General features: G+C 32.6%; 2 protein-coding genes across 6 annotated transcripts in view; both read right to left on the bottom strand.

Annotated features, from left to right (window-relative positions):
- Positions 1-2,341, bottom strand: part of LOC111624831 (phospholipid scramblase 2-like) — a 29,192-nt gene extending 26,851 nt beyond the window's left edge. Inside the window, exons 1-2 of one of the 5 annotated variants that reach the window (XM_023367820.1) lie at positions 1,760-2,064; positions 943-1,256 (exon numbers count right to left, since the gene is read on the bottom strand). In XM_023367820.1, coding sequence (XP_023223588.1) covers positions 943-1,210 — 268 coding nt within the window. In that variant the 5' untranslated portion in view covers positions 1,211-1,256; positions 1,760-2,064. Of the gene's footprint in view, positions 1-942; positions 1,257-1,413; positions 1,710-1,759; positions 2,065-2,096 lie in introns of those variants that run through there. The other 4 variants (XM_023367812.1, XM_023367801.1, XM_023367793.1 and 1 more) reach the window with 4 other exon arrangements.
- A 5,222-nt stretch (positions 2,342-7,563) lies between these two features.
- On the bottom strand, positions 7,564-9,055 carry LOC111624823 (tigger transposable element-derived protein 1-like). The gene has a single exon (XM_023367781.1). It carries the CDS (start codon positions 9,043-9,045, stop codon positions 7,657-7,659), a length of 1,389 nt encoding a protein of 462 aa, XP_023223549.1. The 5' UTR covers positions 9,046-9,055; the 3' UTR covers positions 7,564-7,656.
- Between the last annotated feature and the right edge of the window lie 9,515 nt (positions 9,056-18,570).

The raw sequence follows: 18,570 nt of genomic DNA on the forward strand, positions 1-18,570 counted from the left end.
AGAGAGAAAGTGTGAGAAAAGGAAGATTAAAAAAAAATAAATAAAAAATAAAACACAAAATAAAATGAAAATAGTTTTAAAACCTCAGATATTTAAAAATTTTATTATTTATTCCTTTCTGAAACAAATATAACAAAAATAACTTTAATAAATAATCACAAAGTGATAACTTGATATAATTTATCACTATGATAAAACTGATTTTCAAGAGTGATAAACTGTAATAAATAAACATACATGCTTCTGTATTCATATAAGTAAGAAAATGAGATTTTGTTGGTCATCCTAAATAGCCAATTTCCAGCTTTGCTGAATATACTGTATGCTCATTAAATAACATTCTTTGTATTATTTGCCAAAGAAATGGCTCTCAATGGCAAGATTTAATATTTTACTTTTTGTTGCATAAAAATAATTTTTTAAAAATAAAAAGATAGATGTATAATCTTTATTATCAAACAGATGACACTACCCTCCACCTTATTCTATAGCTTAGAATATAAACCTTTTGTTTCAGGCAGTTCCAAATAAATCAGATGATATTTGGCTGATTATTCAGTATTTGGTCAAAAATCTCTGTTTGGTCCATCCCTAATTATAACAAACATTTTTTCAGGTACAATATTCACTTGAGGATTATATCTAACAAATATTCAATTATTTAATTTATTTATATTTCTGTAAAGGTTTTTATTAAAACAGTAAGGAAACATAATTAATCTATAACTAATTTTATTATCCAAGTATTTTTAACTTGTTAAAATCAATTTATTTAATTTTTAATGATGAATAATGACAAATGATTCAAATTTCAAATATTATAAATTCATAAATAAGCAGTTTTGTTAATAAAAAAATTTTTTTTACAATGTAATTTTTTTTACCAATGAAATATATTCACATTACTATTTAAAATTTATTAAGTTCATAAAAACAATTTACCCATTGGTGCACCTCCAGTTTGTGGAAAACCTTGTTGGCCATAAGAAGGAGCAGGTTGAGTATAACCAGATGGTGGTTGATAATTCATTCCACCCGATGGTGGATAGCCAGCATTCGGTGGCAGATAACCAGCATTAGGTGGCGGGTAACCGGCATTAGGTGACGGGTAACCGGCATTAGGTGGTGGATATCCAACATTTTGCGGGGGTGGATAACCTGCTTGCGGCTGATAAGCCACTTCTGGTTGAGGATAAGGTGGAGCAGACATCAACCAACTTTAAGCAAATTTTAATTTCTTTAAAATAAATAATTTGCTAAAAGAAAAAAAAAATAATAAATACATATTTTATACACTGTTATAAATAAAGAATAAAAAAAATCATTAATAATATTAAAGAATCCAATTTTTAACCTGTTTCACTATATATAAATCATTTATACTATTTATTATGTATAAATATTATTACTTACTATCTCACCATAAAGTTCAATAGTAAAAAAAAAATCAATAATATTTGTGTTACCAACAAACACTGCACAAACAAAGTTACATAACAAAACTAAACTGGTATATATTTAAATATCTAAATTTCACATTTATTAAATTAAACATAACATATATAATTGTGTTTTAAGTCTGTAGAATGGATATTAAAATTGAAAATTAAGTAGTGTGATGACATCATGCCATCATGCAACATCTGATCCAATGGAAATAATAAACATGATTAATATCATTTAAATTTCCTTTCATTTACATTTGTTTACTCTAAATGTAATTCAAAATGGAAGGTAGACCTTACTGTAAACAACCCACCTTGCTTACTATAAATAAATATATATATTTGATATCGCGATAATATTTAATTCTTTATCTGTTTATCATCAACGTAAAGAAGATAAAATCTCTCAACTCTTTTTTCCTTTACGAGATTCTTAAATCACTTGAAAATAAATAGGAAGCCAACCAAAATAGCAATATTTTCAACCATTCTTCGACAAAAGATGTCGCTGGTAATATTATTACATACGAAATTTTTTTTTTCTTCTTTTTTTCTTTAATGTTGTTCTTTTGCCTTTTTTGTGTATTTCGAACTAATTTGTTGACAGGAATATTTATACGATTTACTAATGGACTAGAGTTATTTTAGTACCTGACTTTTCCTATACCTTGAACTTTGTGACGTCACAGATGAATCTATTTTGAACTGGAGGGTGTGACTGATAAGGTTTAGGTAGTTTTCTTGCCCTATTTAAGGTTAAAAAAGTTGAAACTGTACGGCATGCTCGTCGGAGAAAAAGCCGATACACGGCCAGAATCTCCATATAAACCCCGAAAGAAATAACTGTACGGCATCTTTTATGTATTGAATAGTGGAAGGATTGGGAGATGCATAAACCGCACTACAGCATTGAAAGTTTATTCGCTTTCAATATGGATGCTAATTTCGCATTTATATTGAACACTAATGACACGTTTTTGTCCTTTAATTGGCAATAATAAAAATTAACGTCTGTAGTAAAAATTCGATAAGTTTACTCGACAAGATGAGCTAATACTACACTTATTCCATTTTTTTTATTTATAATCCAAGATGGAAAAAAGTTATAGGAAAGTACAGTACATTAAATCATCCAAAACGAGATTTCGTAATACATTCTAAGTATATTCAATTGCAAATATAAAACATTTCTCAACGTTTTAAAATATTTCCGTGAATTTCGATTATAATTTTAAATGCCTTTGTTTCTATCTGTTGCACTTTAATTATGAGGATATCGATCTTATCTGGAAATGAGAATAAAAATCGTAATTTAAAATATGTTTTTTAAACACGTAACTCAATGCGTACGTTACGCGAAGTATAACCAGTTTGTACTGTACATTACTAGCATACATTACAGTTGAAAATGGCTCCGCCTCCTATTTCCCAGAATAGGATTTCCATTAAAACAGCAGATCTGCCACTTATCTCGAATAGAGTTTGCGATCTTGTCCATTGACACTAGGATTGGCAATCGTTAGATAACTTAAAGGTGGGTTTTCTTAACTGTAAATAGACGAAGGGTAATTCTATATTTAATCTTGATTTTTATTGTTAAAGTATGCGTTTAAAAATATAAACAGGCATGTTAAAATAGAGATATTTTACTTGAAATATAGAAAACACTACTACACATTAGTCATAATAGATACGGAAAACTTTCTTGAAATTATAAAATTGGTAGAATTAAATGTAGAGGTAGGAAAATTGCTTAAAAACAAAGCAATTTTAAATAATACGTTTTTAATTAAGTCGTTAATATATAGATAGATATAATATTATTTAAATGAGATTTGTTATATAATTTCGAAATTTTACAGTTTGCAAATTAATAATTGAATTTTTTTNTAGATATAGATATAGATATAAATTGAACTTCAAAGATTTTTTTCTTCTTTTTGAGGCGATGCTACATTATATTAGCAATTTTATTTATCTTAACTAAAGAACGTCCTGTCAAATTGGAACAAGTTTTAGTGTCATCTTTTTTTTTTAATATTTGTATGAAAAAACCAATTGATTTTTAAAACGATCCATCACCAAAACGGACATTATTAGCATGTTTGTGCTATCAATTTCTAGTATATTGAAGTAAATTCGATTTATCCCGGGTGCACCACGTTTCGTGCCACGTCAGTGCATATTCATATTTGTTTTTTTAAAAAAGGTTTTTAAAGATAATTTTATCATTTAATTTATTTTAAATATATTTTACTTCACTTCTATAACTTTATTTTCTATCAATTGTATTACATTAATAAAGTACTCATAGTTATTAAAGAAAATATCACGTTACGTTCATTTATATATCGTGGAAAGTTTTGAAATGGTTCTTATCAAAGGCTTTACAAACATTGTAATTTATTTTCAAACAAAGCATTTTATGCAGGAAAAAAAATTAATTCTTTGAAGGACTTTTATTTTCTTTAAGAGCAAAGAAAATAAAAAAGATTTCCTGTGATATTATTTCATTTTTGTATGGAAAATTGTTTTTTAATATAACCCATTCAACATCGTCCTTGTTATACCCTATAATTACTAATTAAGAAAAGTATGTGAAAAAGGTATATTTTTTTAACTCATGGCTGTTCATGTAGCCTAGTATCTGAGTCTGGTGCGCCTGTTTTCCGTTTCATCCAGTGGTCAACTGCTTTGTGATTTTTTTTTGTATGTTTAACTTACTTTTAACTTGTTTGGGGATGTAGTGGAGATTGGCACTAAGGGTTGGAAGAGTGTTAGTGTGGGAAATGCCGTCCCTTGTCACCCCGTTTGGCTACATCCTTGATATATAATTATATTAATAAAATTATTTTTTATTTGAAAATAACATTTATTGTTTACTTTAATTATATAAGATATAATGTAAGTAAACAGAATTATAAGTAATTTTATTCGTTTAATCGATGTAATCAGCTTTAAAGTATAATCAAAAACTGAATTAAATGAGCTATAAAATGCAGTTAAGTGATTTTTCACAAACAACATAATAAATTATAGGTAAAGCTTACAGAAAATTATTTTATTATCACGACAAAAAATCCGAATTAATAAAAATTTTCTATTTTAAGTCATCGATACATCGGGCGGTTGTGGTTATTTATATAAGTTAACTGACGTCAAACAGCATCTGTAGTTCAGCATTTTGCGAGCTCCAATTGTAGCTTTTGTCGTTAACCCGTAACGTTGCTAAATTCCTGGGGAATTCCAATTTAATCTTCATTCCGGCTCTTGTTTTTCAAGAATAGGTTTAGAGATTTTCTTGCTGTGAGATGATGCAATATACAGTAGGCTTATATTCATTTGTTTTTATCAATCATTGATTCTAAACTCATCTAATAATAATAAAAATACTACATAAGAATAATACTACAGTACAGTACTGTACTTTATATATCTGTATTATGTATGTAATATTGCACAGCACATATTTTATACGCGTGTATGTCTATATATAAACGAATAAAGACACATGCACACACACCGTACACCCTTGCTAATCCGGCCTCTCAATTATCCATCATACTTCAAGTGTGATCGTCTATGCAGTTCCGTTTCCGTGCAAATGTTAAATCATGTCATACATCATGTTTTCCTATTTACTTGTGTTTCATTTCTGTGTACAGTATTGCTTGTCGATACACCATATGATTGCCTGCCACCAAAAAGAATCACTACCGAAGAGCGACATGACTCTCATCCATCCGGTACTCTCGCTAATCTGGCACCCCGCTATGCAAGGAATGACCGGATTAGCAAGAGTCTAGCGCGCATATATATACAGTATATGTGTATGTGTATGTGTGTGTGAGGTTGTCATCCTGCATTATTATATCATTAAAAAGTAGTCTATATATATGCAGTAGCCTATACAGTATCAATAAATTATGTGTGTATGCATATATGCGTATTGTTTATTTTATGTAATCTAATATCAGGGATGTAACTAGAAATTTCTGAGTATGGGTCACCCACATCTCTGAAAGCTTGTGTAGATATATAGGTAAGTAGATTATGTAAAAATAAATAAATAAATAAATAATAAACAAAACAGTTCCAAGATCGCTAGCAACATATTATTCTAAAAGGAGTTGCCGTATCGGTAAGGCAGCTCCTTGCATGTTATGTTATATGCAAATCGGTAATATGTATGACAATGCTCAATAAAAACAAATAAATAAATGACAGAACAAGAACAGGTATTAAAGGTATATTTTTTTAACTCATGGCTGTTCATGTAGCCTAGTATCTGAGTCTGGTGCGCCTNATAATACGCTTATTTTTTTTATTATTAATATTTTTTCAATTTAAAACGTTTATGCATATCTCATTCTTTCTGTTAATCCCACATACTGTACAGTACCTCCTGTAGCAAACGTTAATCATAAGTACAAACTGATGTTATCTTAAATATCGACTCGTGATTAGTTTTCTTGTCAAAATACCAAGACTATTTTGAATTTAAACTATCCATAACTAAATATATTCTAAATTATTCAAATATACGAATTACAGATTCAAATATATAGAGTTTCTGTAACCATATCCTTGTAGAAACTTGTTTTATGAATATCATTCCAATTAGGATCTGAATTCTAATTATAGATGAAGTGAATGCTATTGAAGATAATCATCTGATCATATTTATTTAACTTTTTAGATATGAATTTTAAAAAATTAAAAATTATAGACCCAAAAAGTTTGACACAATATATGAAAATATATTTGTGTTTAATAAAATTTAACATAATTTTTAATTCGCATAATTTTTTAAATGCACAGTTTTAATTCTTTCTAGTAGGCTAGGCCTATTAAAACATTAATCTATTACATTCTATATTCGTTTTATTTTATTCGTAAATTAATTGTGTTAATTGTAACTTCAATTTGTCCACAAATGGTTTCATTAGAACTCACACTATATAAAAAATGATTTTTCATAAAAAAAAAGTTGTCAGAAGTTACGTCAGAACATCATACATGTTTCAGAATTTTGAATTATTATGAACAATGAGAGGTAGATTCAACAATTTGCTATCAACAATAACTTGAATAGTGTGTGAAGAGAATAATAATAAGAAAGATATGAAATTCTTTTCAATAGAGATCCTGATATATACTTTATATCTCTATTAAAAATAATTTTATAATATAATTCTAAGTATATACATTAAATTTAGAGCTAATAAAAGGGAGGAGAAGCCGGAACTGTAGTCCTAGAACTCGGACCAGTACAGGAGTCTGGGCAGAAATTAGCGTAGTAAAATTAAGTCTAGAAAATCAATTTATGTAATTTCAAATGCTTGAAGAAAGAAAGAAAAAAAATGTAATAGAAATGTAATAAACTGGAGGACGTTACAACAGAAAAGGGGATAGTGAGACCTGAGACATCTTAGCATTAGGCTCCGTGATTCACGGCTCTGGTTATATTTCGGCTATATTGAAATTTTTTTTAACGTTGAAGTAAAAATTTTTTACATCTGATACGATTTTGTTTAACACTTTTTTAGCTTATAAAGTAATTTGATCTTGATGTAAAAATTTTATCTTTAATTGTTATCGTTTTTTAGATACAATGGTTGACATTTACGTCAATATATTATCAATAATTATCAATAAAATTCTTGTTTTACTGACAATGAAATGCGTTGGAATCATTACTTATATTTAGAACTATAAACATTTTTTTATATTTAGAAAGCTTATTATATAATATAACATTTTATACATTGTTCCAGTATAAATTTACATTTTCACTTGGTGCAGATCATTTTGTTGAGATAAAGTTTCAAAAATTATTCTTTTTTACAGATATTTTTATGTATATAGCTAAGAAAATTTATCATTTAGAAAAATAAATATGAGATATATTTTCTAACTGATAAACAAAAAAGTACAGGTAGGCCTCCTACAACGCGGTAGATACGTTCCTTGAAAATACAGCGTTGTGGGAAATCGCGTTATAGGAGACACCAACTTAATACAAAAACTGGGATTCGGTTCTAAAAAGAGAAAAACTGCCTTTTATTGTGTAACATTTTCATCATTTTTAAATTTATGTACATAAAAACGTTTCATAAAAAAACTTAAATAAAATTAAACATCATATAAAAACGAAAAAGATTATGATTTTAAGTCAAAATCAAAAAGAAACAATGTTATGCTCACAAATTTAGTCCTCATCGTCACCTATTATAGTTGTTCGAGAACGTTTGACTGGCCTTATTTCAAGATCTGAGCTTGTTTCATCGACAAGTTCCATTGCACTTCCGGTAGGTTTAGGTTTTAAAAAATCTGTCATTAGAGATTGTTTGCTCTTGCTTTGCAAATCTTTATAAATTTCTTGATAGGCAGATAAACAATTTTGAAGATTTCTTTTAAATAGTTCCGCTCTCTCCGGCAGAGGATCGTTCTCTAAAAAGTAAGATTCCATCTGTTTCGCCATGTCCAAACGTTTTTCTATACCTTTCGGAGTGAAGTTTTTGATTTCTTCATTGAAAAGATCTTCAAAATTATCTTCAATCGCTAATGTTTCGGATATAACTGTTACCAAATCTGCTTCGTTTATTTCATTTTCCGTAACTAATTCTAGAATATCATCAACAGTTATTTCAGTGAATCCATCGCCTCCTATTGCGTGTGCAAGGCTTACTATGTTATCATATTCACGCTGAATTGGCTCAACAACATTTTCCTGACTGACCATTTCCAGTAATAAAGCTTTCCAAGAAGCATTTAGAGTCGATTGACGAATTTCTTTTAGGGACGAGCCGATAACTTCTACACAATTTAAAATTGAAAATTGTTTCCAAACTTCACTGACTGTAATATCTGTAGAATTTATTTTCTCCAAAATTAGTTCAAATGATTTACGGATATAGTATGATTTAAAAGCCGCTATGATTCCTTGATCCAAGGGTTGCAATAATGAAGTGGTGTTGCCTGGTAAAAATGCAATCTCAACATTGGAATGATTTAAATCAATTGGATGTGAGGGCGCATTATCTAAGATTAGTAGGACTTTGAATGCTAAGTTCTTCTTTTTTAAATAATTTTCTACATCCGGAACAAAACAATTATGGAACCAATTCTTAAATAAATGGCCAGTCATCCATGCCTTTTTGTTGTCTCTCCAATACACTGGAAGGTCGTAATTGTTGCACTGTTTCATCGAGCATGGATTTAGTGATCGATGAATGAGCATTGGCTTGGTAATAAAATCACCAGACGCGTTACTGCATAGAAGTAGAGTTATGCGATCTTTGGAAACTTTAAAGCCAGGAGCGGTTTTTTCATTTTTTGAGATATAGGTCCTGCTAGGCATTTTTTCCCATGATAATCCTGTTTCATCAGCATTAAACACTTGGTCAGCCAAATAACCCTTTGTTTGAATAATATCTGCTAGTTCTGCTGGATATTTTTTTGCTGCATCCTCATCCGCAGAGGCCTTTTCCCCTTGTATGTGTATGTTGTGCAAGGAATGGCGTTTTTTGAATTTTTCAAACCAGCCATTGCTAGCCACGAATTTAACACTGGTTTCATCAGGTGATGACTGTCCCATTTGTTTTAAATAATCAAATATTTTTAAGGCTTTGTGTTTAATTGCACTTTTATTTAAAGGCAATCATTTCTTGTTCTTGTTCATATCTTCTACCCATGATATTAGCACTTGTTCCATTTTTTCCATTATAGGTGCTCTTGGACGAGCAACATTATTTGCAAAAATAGATGATCCGGATGCAACTGAATTCCTAATCTTTTCTTCCGATTGCTTAATCGACCGAATAGTTGACTTATTTAAATTAAAATGCCTACCAATATCAGCTATCCGCTCTTGATTTTTAATTCGATCCAAAATTTCTATCTTTGAAGAGATATAAATTTCCTTTTTAACGACGGTCCTTTCTTTTCATTCGGCATTGTTATGGCTAAAATTTTTTCAATCAGTTTTGTGGACAGTAAAACTCGCAAAAAGTAACTTTCCTTCACTATGTTGTTAAAAATATACCCAATAGAAGTTTATACTGTATTTTGGACCATTTCTGCGGTCCCCACTTATTGAAAGAGTATAAATGATCGAAAATTTAGTGATATATTTAAGTGTTAACGGTAACTGATGCACATCTGCCTAGAAATCGGTTTTTCCCTGAAACTTTCACGGGAACGACACGTCAACGTCGACAAACAGCTGTTTTCAAGGGCATTTAGCTCTGTATGTCGAACTGCGGCTCGTATCATGTGATCCGTTGCGATTTTTCTGTTATGTGAAAGCTAATTCATTTCTAAATACTGTAAACCGCGTTGTAAGAAAATTTCCGCATTTTTCCAACAGCGTTGGAGCGAAACGCGTTGTAAAGGTACCGCGTTGTAGAAGGCCTACCTGTATTTTAAAGATATAAGATTTTTATATTTGATAAATTTTTTATTGGAAACAATTTATTTTATTTTACAAATTGTTTATTATTTTAAAATTTCTATTATTATTATTATTATTATTCCTTTTTTTTATTAAAAATATGAAAATTTTGAGAAATGCTTTTTATTGAGAAAATATTTGACATAATAAATTTAAATAAGAGAAATTTAACTTCAAAATGTCAATTAATTCAATGTCAAATTTAAAAATGCTTGCATCTATTATGATTATCCATAATTTTATTTTCTAATCAGTGAATATTGGATATACATTTACAATATCTATTTAAGTTGTCTTCCTTACACGAAAATACAAAACCAAAACTTGAATAAATATGAAGAATCATACGGTAGTATCTAATTTTATGAAAATGTAGGCCTATAAAATTAGTTTAAAGTTTGAATTATGGACACGAAATGTCGGAATCCATAGAAGTTTAAGAATATAAACATTAAAAACAAATTAAAATTCTTAAAAACACAAGAGTTTTAAAATAAATTATAAAATATTGATATAATTCTGAATTACAATAAAAATATTGTTGGATATATTAGCTTATATAGTTATATGACAGTGATTTTGAATGTTTTATTTGCTTTTAAGCATAATTTCTACATGAATGATTTGTAATCTTGAAGGACTTGTTAAATTTTAGCAAGTATCAATCGATACATTCCTCTGTAATTTTGAATGTATTTATCAAATTACCGTACATAATTTTGTCAATTTTTTATTGAAAATTTTCTATTATATCTTTACTGTATTTTAAAATTGTGAGTTAATATATAGAATATATCTTTAAAACAAACGTAGGCCTATCAACGTTTTTATATAAGATTTAGGTTATATCAGTTATATAGGCTATACAACAAATTCAGCTTTTTTTTTGTTAAAAAAAACATAGGAATGCCATTATCAAAAGAATAAATTTTAAAAAAGTAGGTTCCGGATTGGATAAGTCAGTGGTGCCCAAACTTTTCGATTGGCGGGCCAAATTGCACATAAGTCGTAGGTAGGCAGGCCACAAATATTCTGTATATATGGAATATCCGTATATAAAACAGTATATATTTGAAATAATAAAAAGTTTAATGTTGAAAAGTGGGTTTATAAAAAGTTTTATTATTGTATAATTTTTTTTCTAGTCTATAAAAGTGTGTGTGTTGCACTTGTGTGTTATCGGCCATAAACTGCCTATGACGAATATGGTTTTGTTTTGAAAAATATTTTAAAAAACTTTTTTCGAATGTTTATTTTTTGACATTAAATTAGTAAATAAAAAAAATATTAATTATTAAATCGCGTTTCTGTAAAGGTTTTCCGATGAAACCAATAGGCCTAGTTTTATTAGCTTTTTTCGGATAACCTTTGCAGAAACGCAATTTAATAATTAATATTCTTGCTTTCTCTCAGATCCATATATGTTTATATGTATATATATACATACATACATACACACATATGCACATGTACTGTACAGATACGAGTAAAAAATTTGGATAATACAGAATTATATGTAACTTAATACGAATTAGAAATGGATTGTTAGATAGGGTTAGTGGCTCAATAAATAAACAAAAATCTATATAAAGTCCCCATTAGTTCACTTTTATATACGTACTAACTGTTACCCGCGGCTTTACCCGCGAGGATTTTGCAAGCAAACGCCATTTATATTCAGTATTTCAACAACCATGGTAATTGTTATATAACACCTACTGCTGAGAATAATGAGAATTGCCGAGAATCATGTTGCGTCTCATTATTTGGGGAGGAGAAAGGCCTGTTATACAGACATTCGTATTTTCTAACTTCTTCAAATCTATTTGTTTCCTCATCGTTTTCGCTATACTTTCCACCGTTACGACAATCAAACTACACGTGACTAATGCACGTGACTACGCGTCACAAATCCTTGCGTTTTTATTGGTTGCAGTACGACAGAAGCACGGGACGAAAACGGAAAAGTTAAATAATTTTTAACTCTGCTTTCAGTCTTGTTTCTGTCCAACTGAACGTTACAAAACTGAAAGTTTCGTCAGTTTGGCTTTCAGTTTTACGATTACGTCGCGGATTCCGGTAATGTGGAGTCCTGGCTTAAGGCATATTGTTTTCTTTCTGCGCTCCTCTAAACAATGTCTGGATCCACTATTGATGTCCACAGTATTAATGTAAAGTGAAACCTAAAAATTAAGAGTAAAATAAAATAATCATGAGTAATTATTTATTATGACATTGTCACAATGCACTTAAGTTTAGTAGTGTCTTGCTCCCTGTGCATCAATCGTTTCCTGTTAACAATGAAGTCATATCAGTCACGTATCTAACTCTGTTCAGGAGAAAAAATTTTAATTGAATTAACGTGGCTTCCGGCCCAAAACGTAAGTTTGTATATAGTTAATTGAGGCCTCCTGCCCATAAGCATTCCATATTTGATCGCGACTTTCATCCATCTAACACCGTTCTCGAGATTAAGGAAGAATAGACAGACAGACGGACGTTAGTGGGAATTTATAGACCTATATTTTAATAAAGATAATCATTAATTTGTTTTGATAGTGAATTGTAAAATGTGATTAATTCTATATTTTCTGTGCTATTCCTTTCGAAATTGCTTACTATATTTATGGACACACTAAAAATAAAAAAATTTTTAGTTAAAAACAAGTAAAAATTATATTCTTTCTATTTCCGATTTCGAGGATTCTATGAGCAAAAATTAATATTTTATTAATTTTATCCAAAAATTAATAAAATAATGATTGTTCCGTGCCGTTTGTTTGTCGTGTTTTGGCTCATAGAATCCTCGAAATAGGAAATAGAAAGAATATAATTTTTACTTGTTTTTAACTAAAAATTTTTTATTTTTAGTGTGTTAATATTATTACCGATCCCATTGGTTTTAATAATTGAATTTATATTTATGGAATAAACACTGTATTATGACAATCTTCTTTAGGTTTTTCATGTTTCTCTAACAAACTCATATTCTAATTATAATTGATAAAGAAGAATACATAATATATATATTTTTTCAAATATATCCTTCTCTTTTATTATAAAACATACAACCAAATATAAAGATGCAAACTACTTATATGCTACTTGAATATATTTTTTTCAATATGAACATTTTCAATATGAACAAACTCAAATCATATTTTTAGTTTATTTCGATTAAAATATATTTTAAATACTGTATTTATCCGAATATAAGGCGCACCCCTACTTTGATCCTTTTACCAAGACAAAAAATAATTACTGTAAATACTCCTAACATTTAAATATTTTGGAGACTGGATGATTCCCATGTTTTTCTTCATAAAGCAAAACTTGTATTTTAAAAAGTAAACTACTGTATTAAATGCACTTTATTCCCTGTTAAGTGCTGATATTGTTTAGTATAACGTTCTTTTGTGTCTTCATATACAATATTGATATCAATAACACCAAATACGGTGCCCAAAAAAATTTCGCAAATAATGCGCATCCTAAGTTTGCTCTGCGAAAAATTGCGCCTTATATTCGGATAAATACGGTATTTCATTAAGTTTACATCATTTCTTATTATAGTAAAACCTGCGAAAGTCGGAACCTGAGTAAGATAGAAACCTTCCAGAGGTGGAAAAGTTTAAATATTTTTCAGTAAAGCTGTTACATTAATCTAAAAAATGAAGGGTGTAGATGCAAAAGTCACACTCTCCCCTGTTTAAGGCTTTCGGAAAAACGCATAAAACTGTTTATTGTTGACACACATGATATATTATAACAATTTTTTTTTCAATAGTTCTTATTAAAGCATATGAATTAAATCATAAACATTAAGAAACAACTATCTTAAATTAAAAACTGTTCATATAATACACGAATGGCTTCTTGTATAAAATATTTGGTTTGATTCAATTTATTATATTGGATGTATGTAGAGCAGTTATAAAGCACTTGTAGGTATTAAGACGATCATTATCATCACTTTTCTCTAAATGCTTTTATTCCTTAATTATGGCTCTTTTGGAAAAATATTCCAGTAACTTCACGCTTAAATTTATACTACTAGAATATTATTACTAGAATAACAAAGATAATCAGTTTCTCTATTTTATAATGGAATTATATATCTTTTGACCATTCCAAAACTTGTTTCTGTTAGTAATGATTTATTTCCTGTTAAAAAAAACAATGCTTTTTATTAATAGTCTAAATCAGGGGTGGCCAACCTGCGGCTCGCGAGCCACATGCGGCTCTTTGAAGAATTATTTGTGGCTCTCGATAAATGTACCCGAGTTCCCTTTTCATTTTTGTGTTATTATATTTTAAAAAATTATTATCGTTCCGTATGTGTTTCAAAATGTCTTTTAAATTACTAACAACAAATATGAAAGACTAAGTGCAACGTTGTAACAAATTTCATTTCCGTCCAAGTTAAGAATGANAGCAACGGCGTAGTCGAACGGTACACACTCGGTAAGTAATCCTATAATTTTTTGTTTATAGCGTAGTTTATACGGATTATTCCCAAAAAATTATACGTGTTTTGGAAATGTTGAGTGGAATTAGTCTAGAATCGGTTAATTTTATAGAAGAAAACCTTTCAAACAGCCTTAGTCCGTAAAGTTCCCACCTATCGGGCTGCGATTGGCTCATGTATTTAATCATTCCTACAACGTAATTTTCGGTTAGCGTGGAACGTATCTAAGCGTTATAGGGGGGTCTACTGTATATACAATTATTATACATTGGATTTCGTATCAACCTATTATTGATATTAGCAAAAAATCATTTTAATAGAAATAACTATACGAAGATAGTAATTTTTACAATATTAATATATGATGAATTTGTATCTTAGTATTTTTACAATCTTGATGAAATAGTTATTTATATAATATTTATATACAGTAGAGCGTCGATTTTCCGAAAGTCAATCATCCGAAACGTCAATCATTCGAAAGAATTCCAGTCGGCAAATTTAAATTTTCGCCAGTGCTGTGGCGCTTCAATCTTTGGCTATGTCTTGGACTACTCAAATATTTTACGTTTTTGATACTAATTTAACATCTGAAGTATAATTTTTTATTATTTTTATATTTTTCAATATATTTGTTTTGTTTGTACAAAAAAAAAATAATTTTTAACGATACAATAGTCTTTGTTAGGCTTAACATCGACGAAAATTCAACGCGAAGCGACACGCAACGGAGAAAAATTTCGACATCGGATACGTTAAACTATTTTTTCGTACGTAATCGGTTATCCGAAATATCAGTTATACGAACAACCCCAGTCCCCAATTAATTCGGAAAATCCACGCTCTACTGTACTATTATTATTTAGAAATAATGCATGTTAATAAAAACAAAACATATAAAAATTATTTATAAAAGTAAATTTATGTTATTAAATAATTATATTTTAGAAAATAATAAATATGAAAAGTTAGTTTCTATCGGTTGCACTGTAGATTCAGCTCATTCTCAGTTTTAAAAAATCTAATATTGTTGTAAGTTTTGTTTTTTCATGTTTTAAATACTACTTCCAGTTATCAACGATAACGATGCAGCTCAGAAAAAATGATTTGCCAATACTGCAATTACATTTACCTTTGAAATACCACAGCGATCTGATTAATAAAGGAAATTTTTATTAGTTAATTTATCAGACCGTAGAATTACATAGAATTAAATATTTATGAAACTCATAATATTTATCAATAAAATAGATTGATCAGTGACATTATTATTAAACTAAAGAAATGGTTTTGTGTTTTGCAGTTATAGTTTTCAGAAAAATTTACGGCAACTATGAGTTTTATTGCCACCATTTGGCCACTTGTGAGCACTAAAACCTTAAACACTTGTAGTTGTTCGTAGGTTTGCATCTAACCAATAGACTGGAGTTTTTCGGGTTTTCTTCTTCTTTCTTTCTTTCTATCTTGTTAATATGGAGACTCTAGCCTATTGGCTTTTTCTCCGAATTACTCCGCTTGGAATTAGGTAAAGCGGTTGGTGCGGTGAACAAAACGCTCCAAGATTTCGATATGTTGGCGAGGAGAAAGGTCGGTATGAGGCCAGTATATCGGAGTTAAGGTACGGACGATCGTGAGGTCCAAGGTTAAAAGACGGCCTAGCTCTTGGCGGGCCCGTGTGTATTTCGGGCAGACAAGCCAATAGTGTGCGGAAGTTTCTGGCGAGCCACAGTGGGCGCAATCTGGCGAGGCGCTTTGGCGTCGAGAATAGAGGAAGTTGTTCAGGGGGGCCGCATCTGTACGAAGTCTAGCCAATAGTGTTTCTGTGTGGCGAGAAGAGGCGTGATGGTATATCCAAGGGGCGAAAGGTCGGAGATGGTCGCGACCTTTTCCCCGAAGAATGGTAGACCAAGTATCGATGTAGTTGCGGATGATCGATTCCCGCATCTGACGTATGAGGTCACGTGCCATGAGAGGTCTCCACCAGGAGCCGATGGGAGTATCATGGCTAGCGGCTTGATCTGCTTCTTCATTTATGTTGATGCCAACGTGACCAGGGGTCCACCCGATTTCAAGGGGTGTTGGGTGAGAGCTGATGTTGCAGCTAGGTCAATAATAACCGCTGGAGAGGAAAAATTAACGTTGGCGACTGCCTGGAGAACTGATTTGCCATCCGAGACAATGGCCGTCGGAGTGTTAAGACGGGCGCTGAGATTAACTGCCCGTTGGATGCCGAGAGCCTCCGCACCGAAAACGCTGCAGCTCGTGTGTAGCGACCAAGTTTCCTTGACCGTATGAGCCGGAAGAACTACTCCAAAGGCCGTCCGTAGGTGTGATTTTGAGGCATCTGCCCCAATGAGAGTCCAACCCCGCCAGTTGGTAGAATGTAAATGATTGAAAAGGGCATTCAAGGCTGCCGGAGGTAGGCTGGAAGCGTTTGGAAAGTCGTCAAGACGAATTCTAGGTTGGATGTTCACGGGGCTCGGGGGTACGTGTTTTTGCCGGTATAGGTGAGAGATAGGTAGACCTTCCTGACGAATCAGTGAGAGAACCCTAGAGGCATACGGGACCTGGAAAGGGCGCCAATGATAGTAGTCTAGACTGGAAGCTGTGCTGAAAATTTTGTAGAGAGGGCTATAGTGGCCTCTTGAGAGGTGAGTGATGGCGTGCGATATAGCTTTCTGACGCAGCCTAGACTGGAGTGGAATGTAGCCTGACTCGGCATATAAAGATAAGAGCGGAGTAGACTTGGGCACACCCAAGGCTGTGCGAAGGGCTTCGTGAATGGGTTTTTCGATGCGACGGATAGTGGTTGGGGGGCCCCTTCCAGGAGAGGAGCGCCAAATTCCGCCATCGGGCTAAGGACGGTGTAGATTAAGCGGAGGAGGTCGGCTCTCCTAGCTCCTTTACTACGAGAAGCAAAAATTTGAGGAGGGAACCGGCACGAGTCACTTTGGTTCTTAAGAAAGTCTCGTGGGCGTGCCAAGTAAAGTTATGCGAAAAATGAAGACCGAGGATGCGGAGAGAAGGGCGCTGAGGGATATTTCCTGAGTTAAGAGACAAAGTAAGTGGAGGGCGGTGGAGTTTGGCAGAAAAATCGACGGAAGCGCTTTTAGTGGCGGAAAAGGATAAACTCCATGTGGTTGCCCAGTGTTCAAGGTGGTCCAGGGCTAATTGAGCTTTGCGAGCTGCTTGAGAAGGCCTTGTACTCGAAGTGAGAATGTATAGATCGTCCGCGTAAAGGACGGCGGTGACATTGGGGGGGAGAGCGGTCCAAAGGTCCGCCATGTATAATGAAAATAGAATGGGGGCAAGAACGCTCCCCTGGGGGACGCCTTGGATAAAGGCGTGAGAAGGTGACAGCACTCCGTGCCAACGGGCGCGAAAAGAACGATGTAATAGGAACGATTTAAGCCAGGACAAGAGTCTCCCTCCCATACCGAAAAATTCTAATTTAGCTAGGAGTCCTTCTTGGCACACTGAGTCATATGCCCCTTCTAGGTCGAGTGCGACTAGGTACACCCAGTGCTTTCTTGCTCGGGCCACGGCTATATGGTGGTGTAACGTAATAAGGGCCTCATCTACCCCTCGGTAGGGGAGAAAGCCAAAGTGGTGTTGGTGGAGGATTTCAGAGTGAAAGGTCCATTTATGGATACGATAGAGGATTAGCCGTTCAAATAGTTTTGCGACGTGAGAGGTTAGAGAGATCGGTCTATAAGAGGCGCATATCGTCGCTGGGCGACCCGGTTTAATGATCGGAACAACGGTAGAGGAGGTCCAGTCTGGGGGGCAGGACCCTGAGGCCCAGAGATTGTTTAAGAGATTGAGGAGGGCCGAGAGGCCCACTTTTGGGAGGGTCCGTAAGGCGTGTGATCTTACGCCATCTGGGCCAGGAGTAGTGTTCCGAAGACGGTGTATGGCCCGGCGAAGTTCGAGGAGATGAAAGGGGGAATCGTCAAACTTTGGGGCCCCTAGCCGGGGATCATCAAGGGGAGCAAAGGTGCCCCTTGGGCGGGTACGCCCAAAAAAGGATGCAAAGGCTTCCGCCTGCTGGATGGGACTGAGTAGGTAGTCTGTCGTTTGGATTATGTGTTGGGTGTCCGTGATCGCCGGCGGGGATCTCAGACGACGGAAGATACGATAGAGTGTGGATGGAGAGGGGGGAGAGGCACACAAACGACCCCACCACTCCCGACGAGCCTGAC

Source organism: Centruroides sculpturatus, unplaced genomic scaffold (genome assembly GCF_000671375.1).
Source record: "Centruroides sculpturatus isolate CEXI.00-Female unplaced genomic scaffold, Cexi_2.0 scaffold133, whole genome shotgun sequence".
Classification (NCBI taxonomy): Eukaryota; Metazoa; Arthropoda; class Arachnida; order Scorpiones; family Buthidae; genus Centruroides; species Centruroides sculpturatus.

Excerpts from the sequence above, each read along its gene's own strand:
- LOC111624823 (XM_023367781.1), bottom strand. The coding sequence starts at position 9,045 with ATGGGACAGTCATCACCTGATGAAACCAGTGTTAAATTCGTGGCTAGC.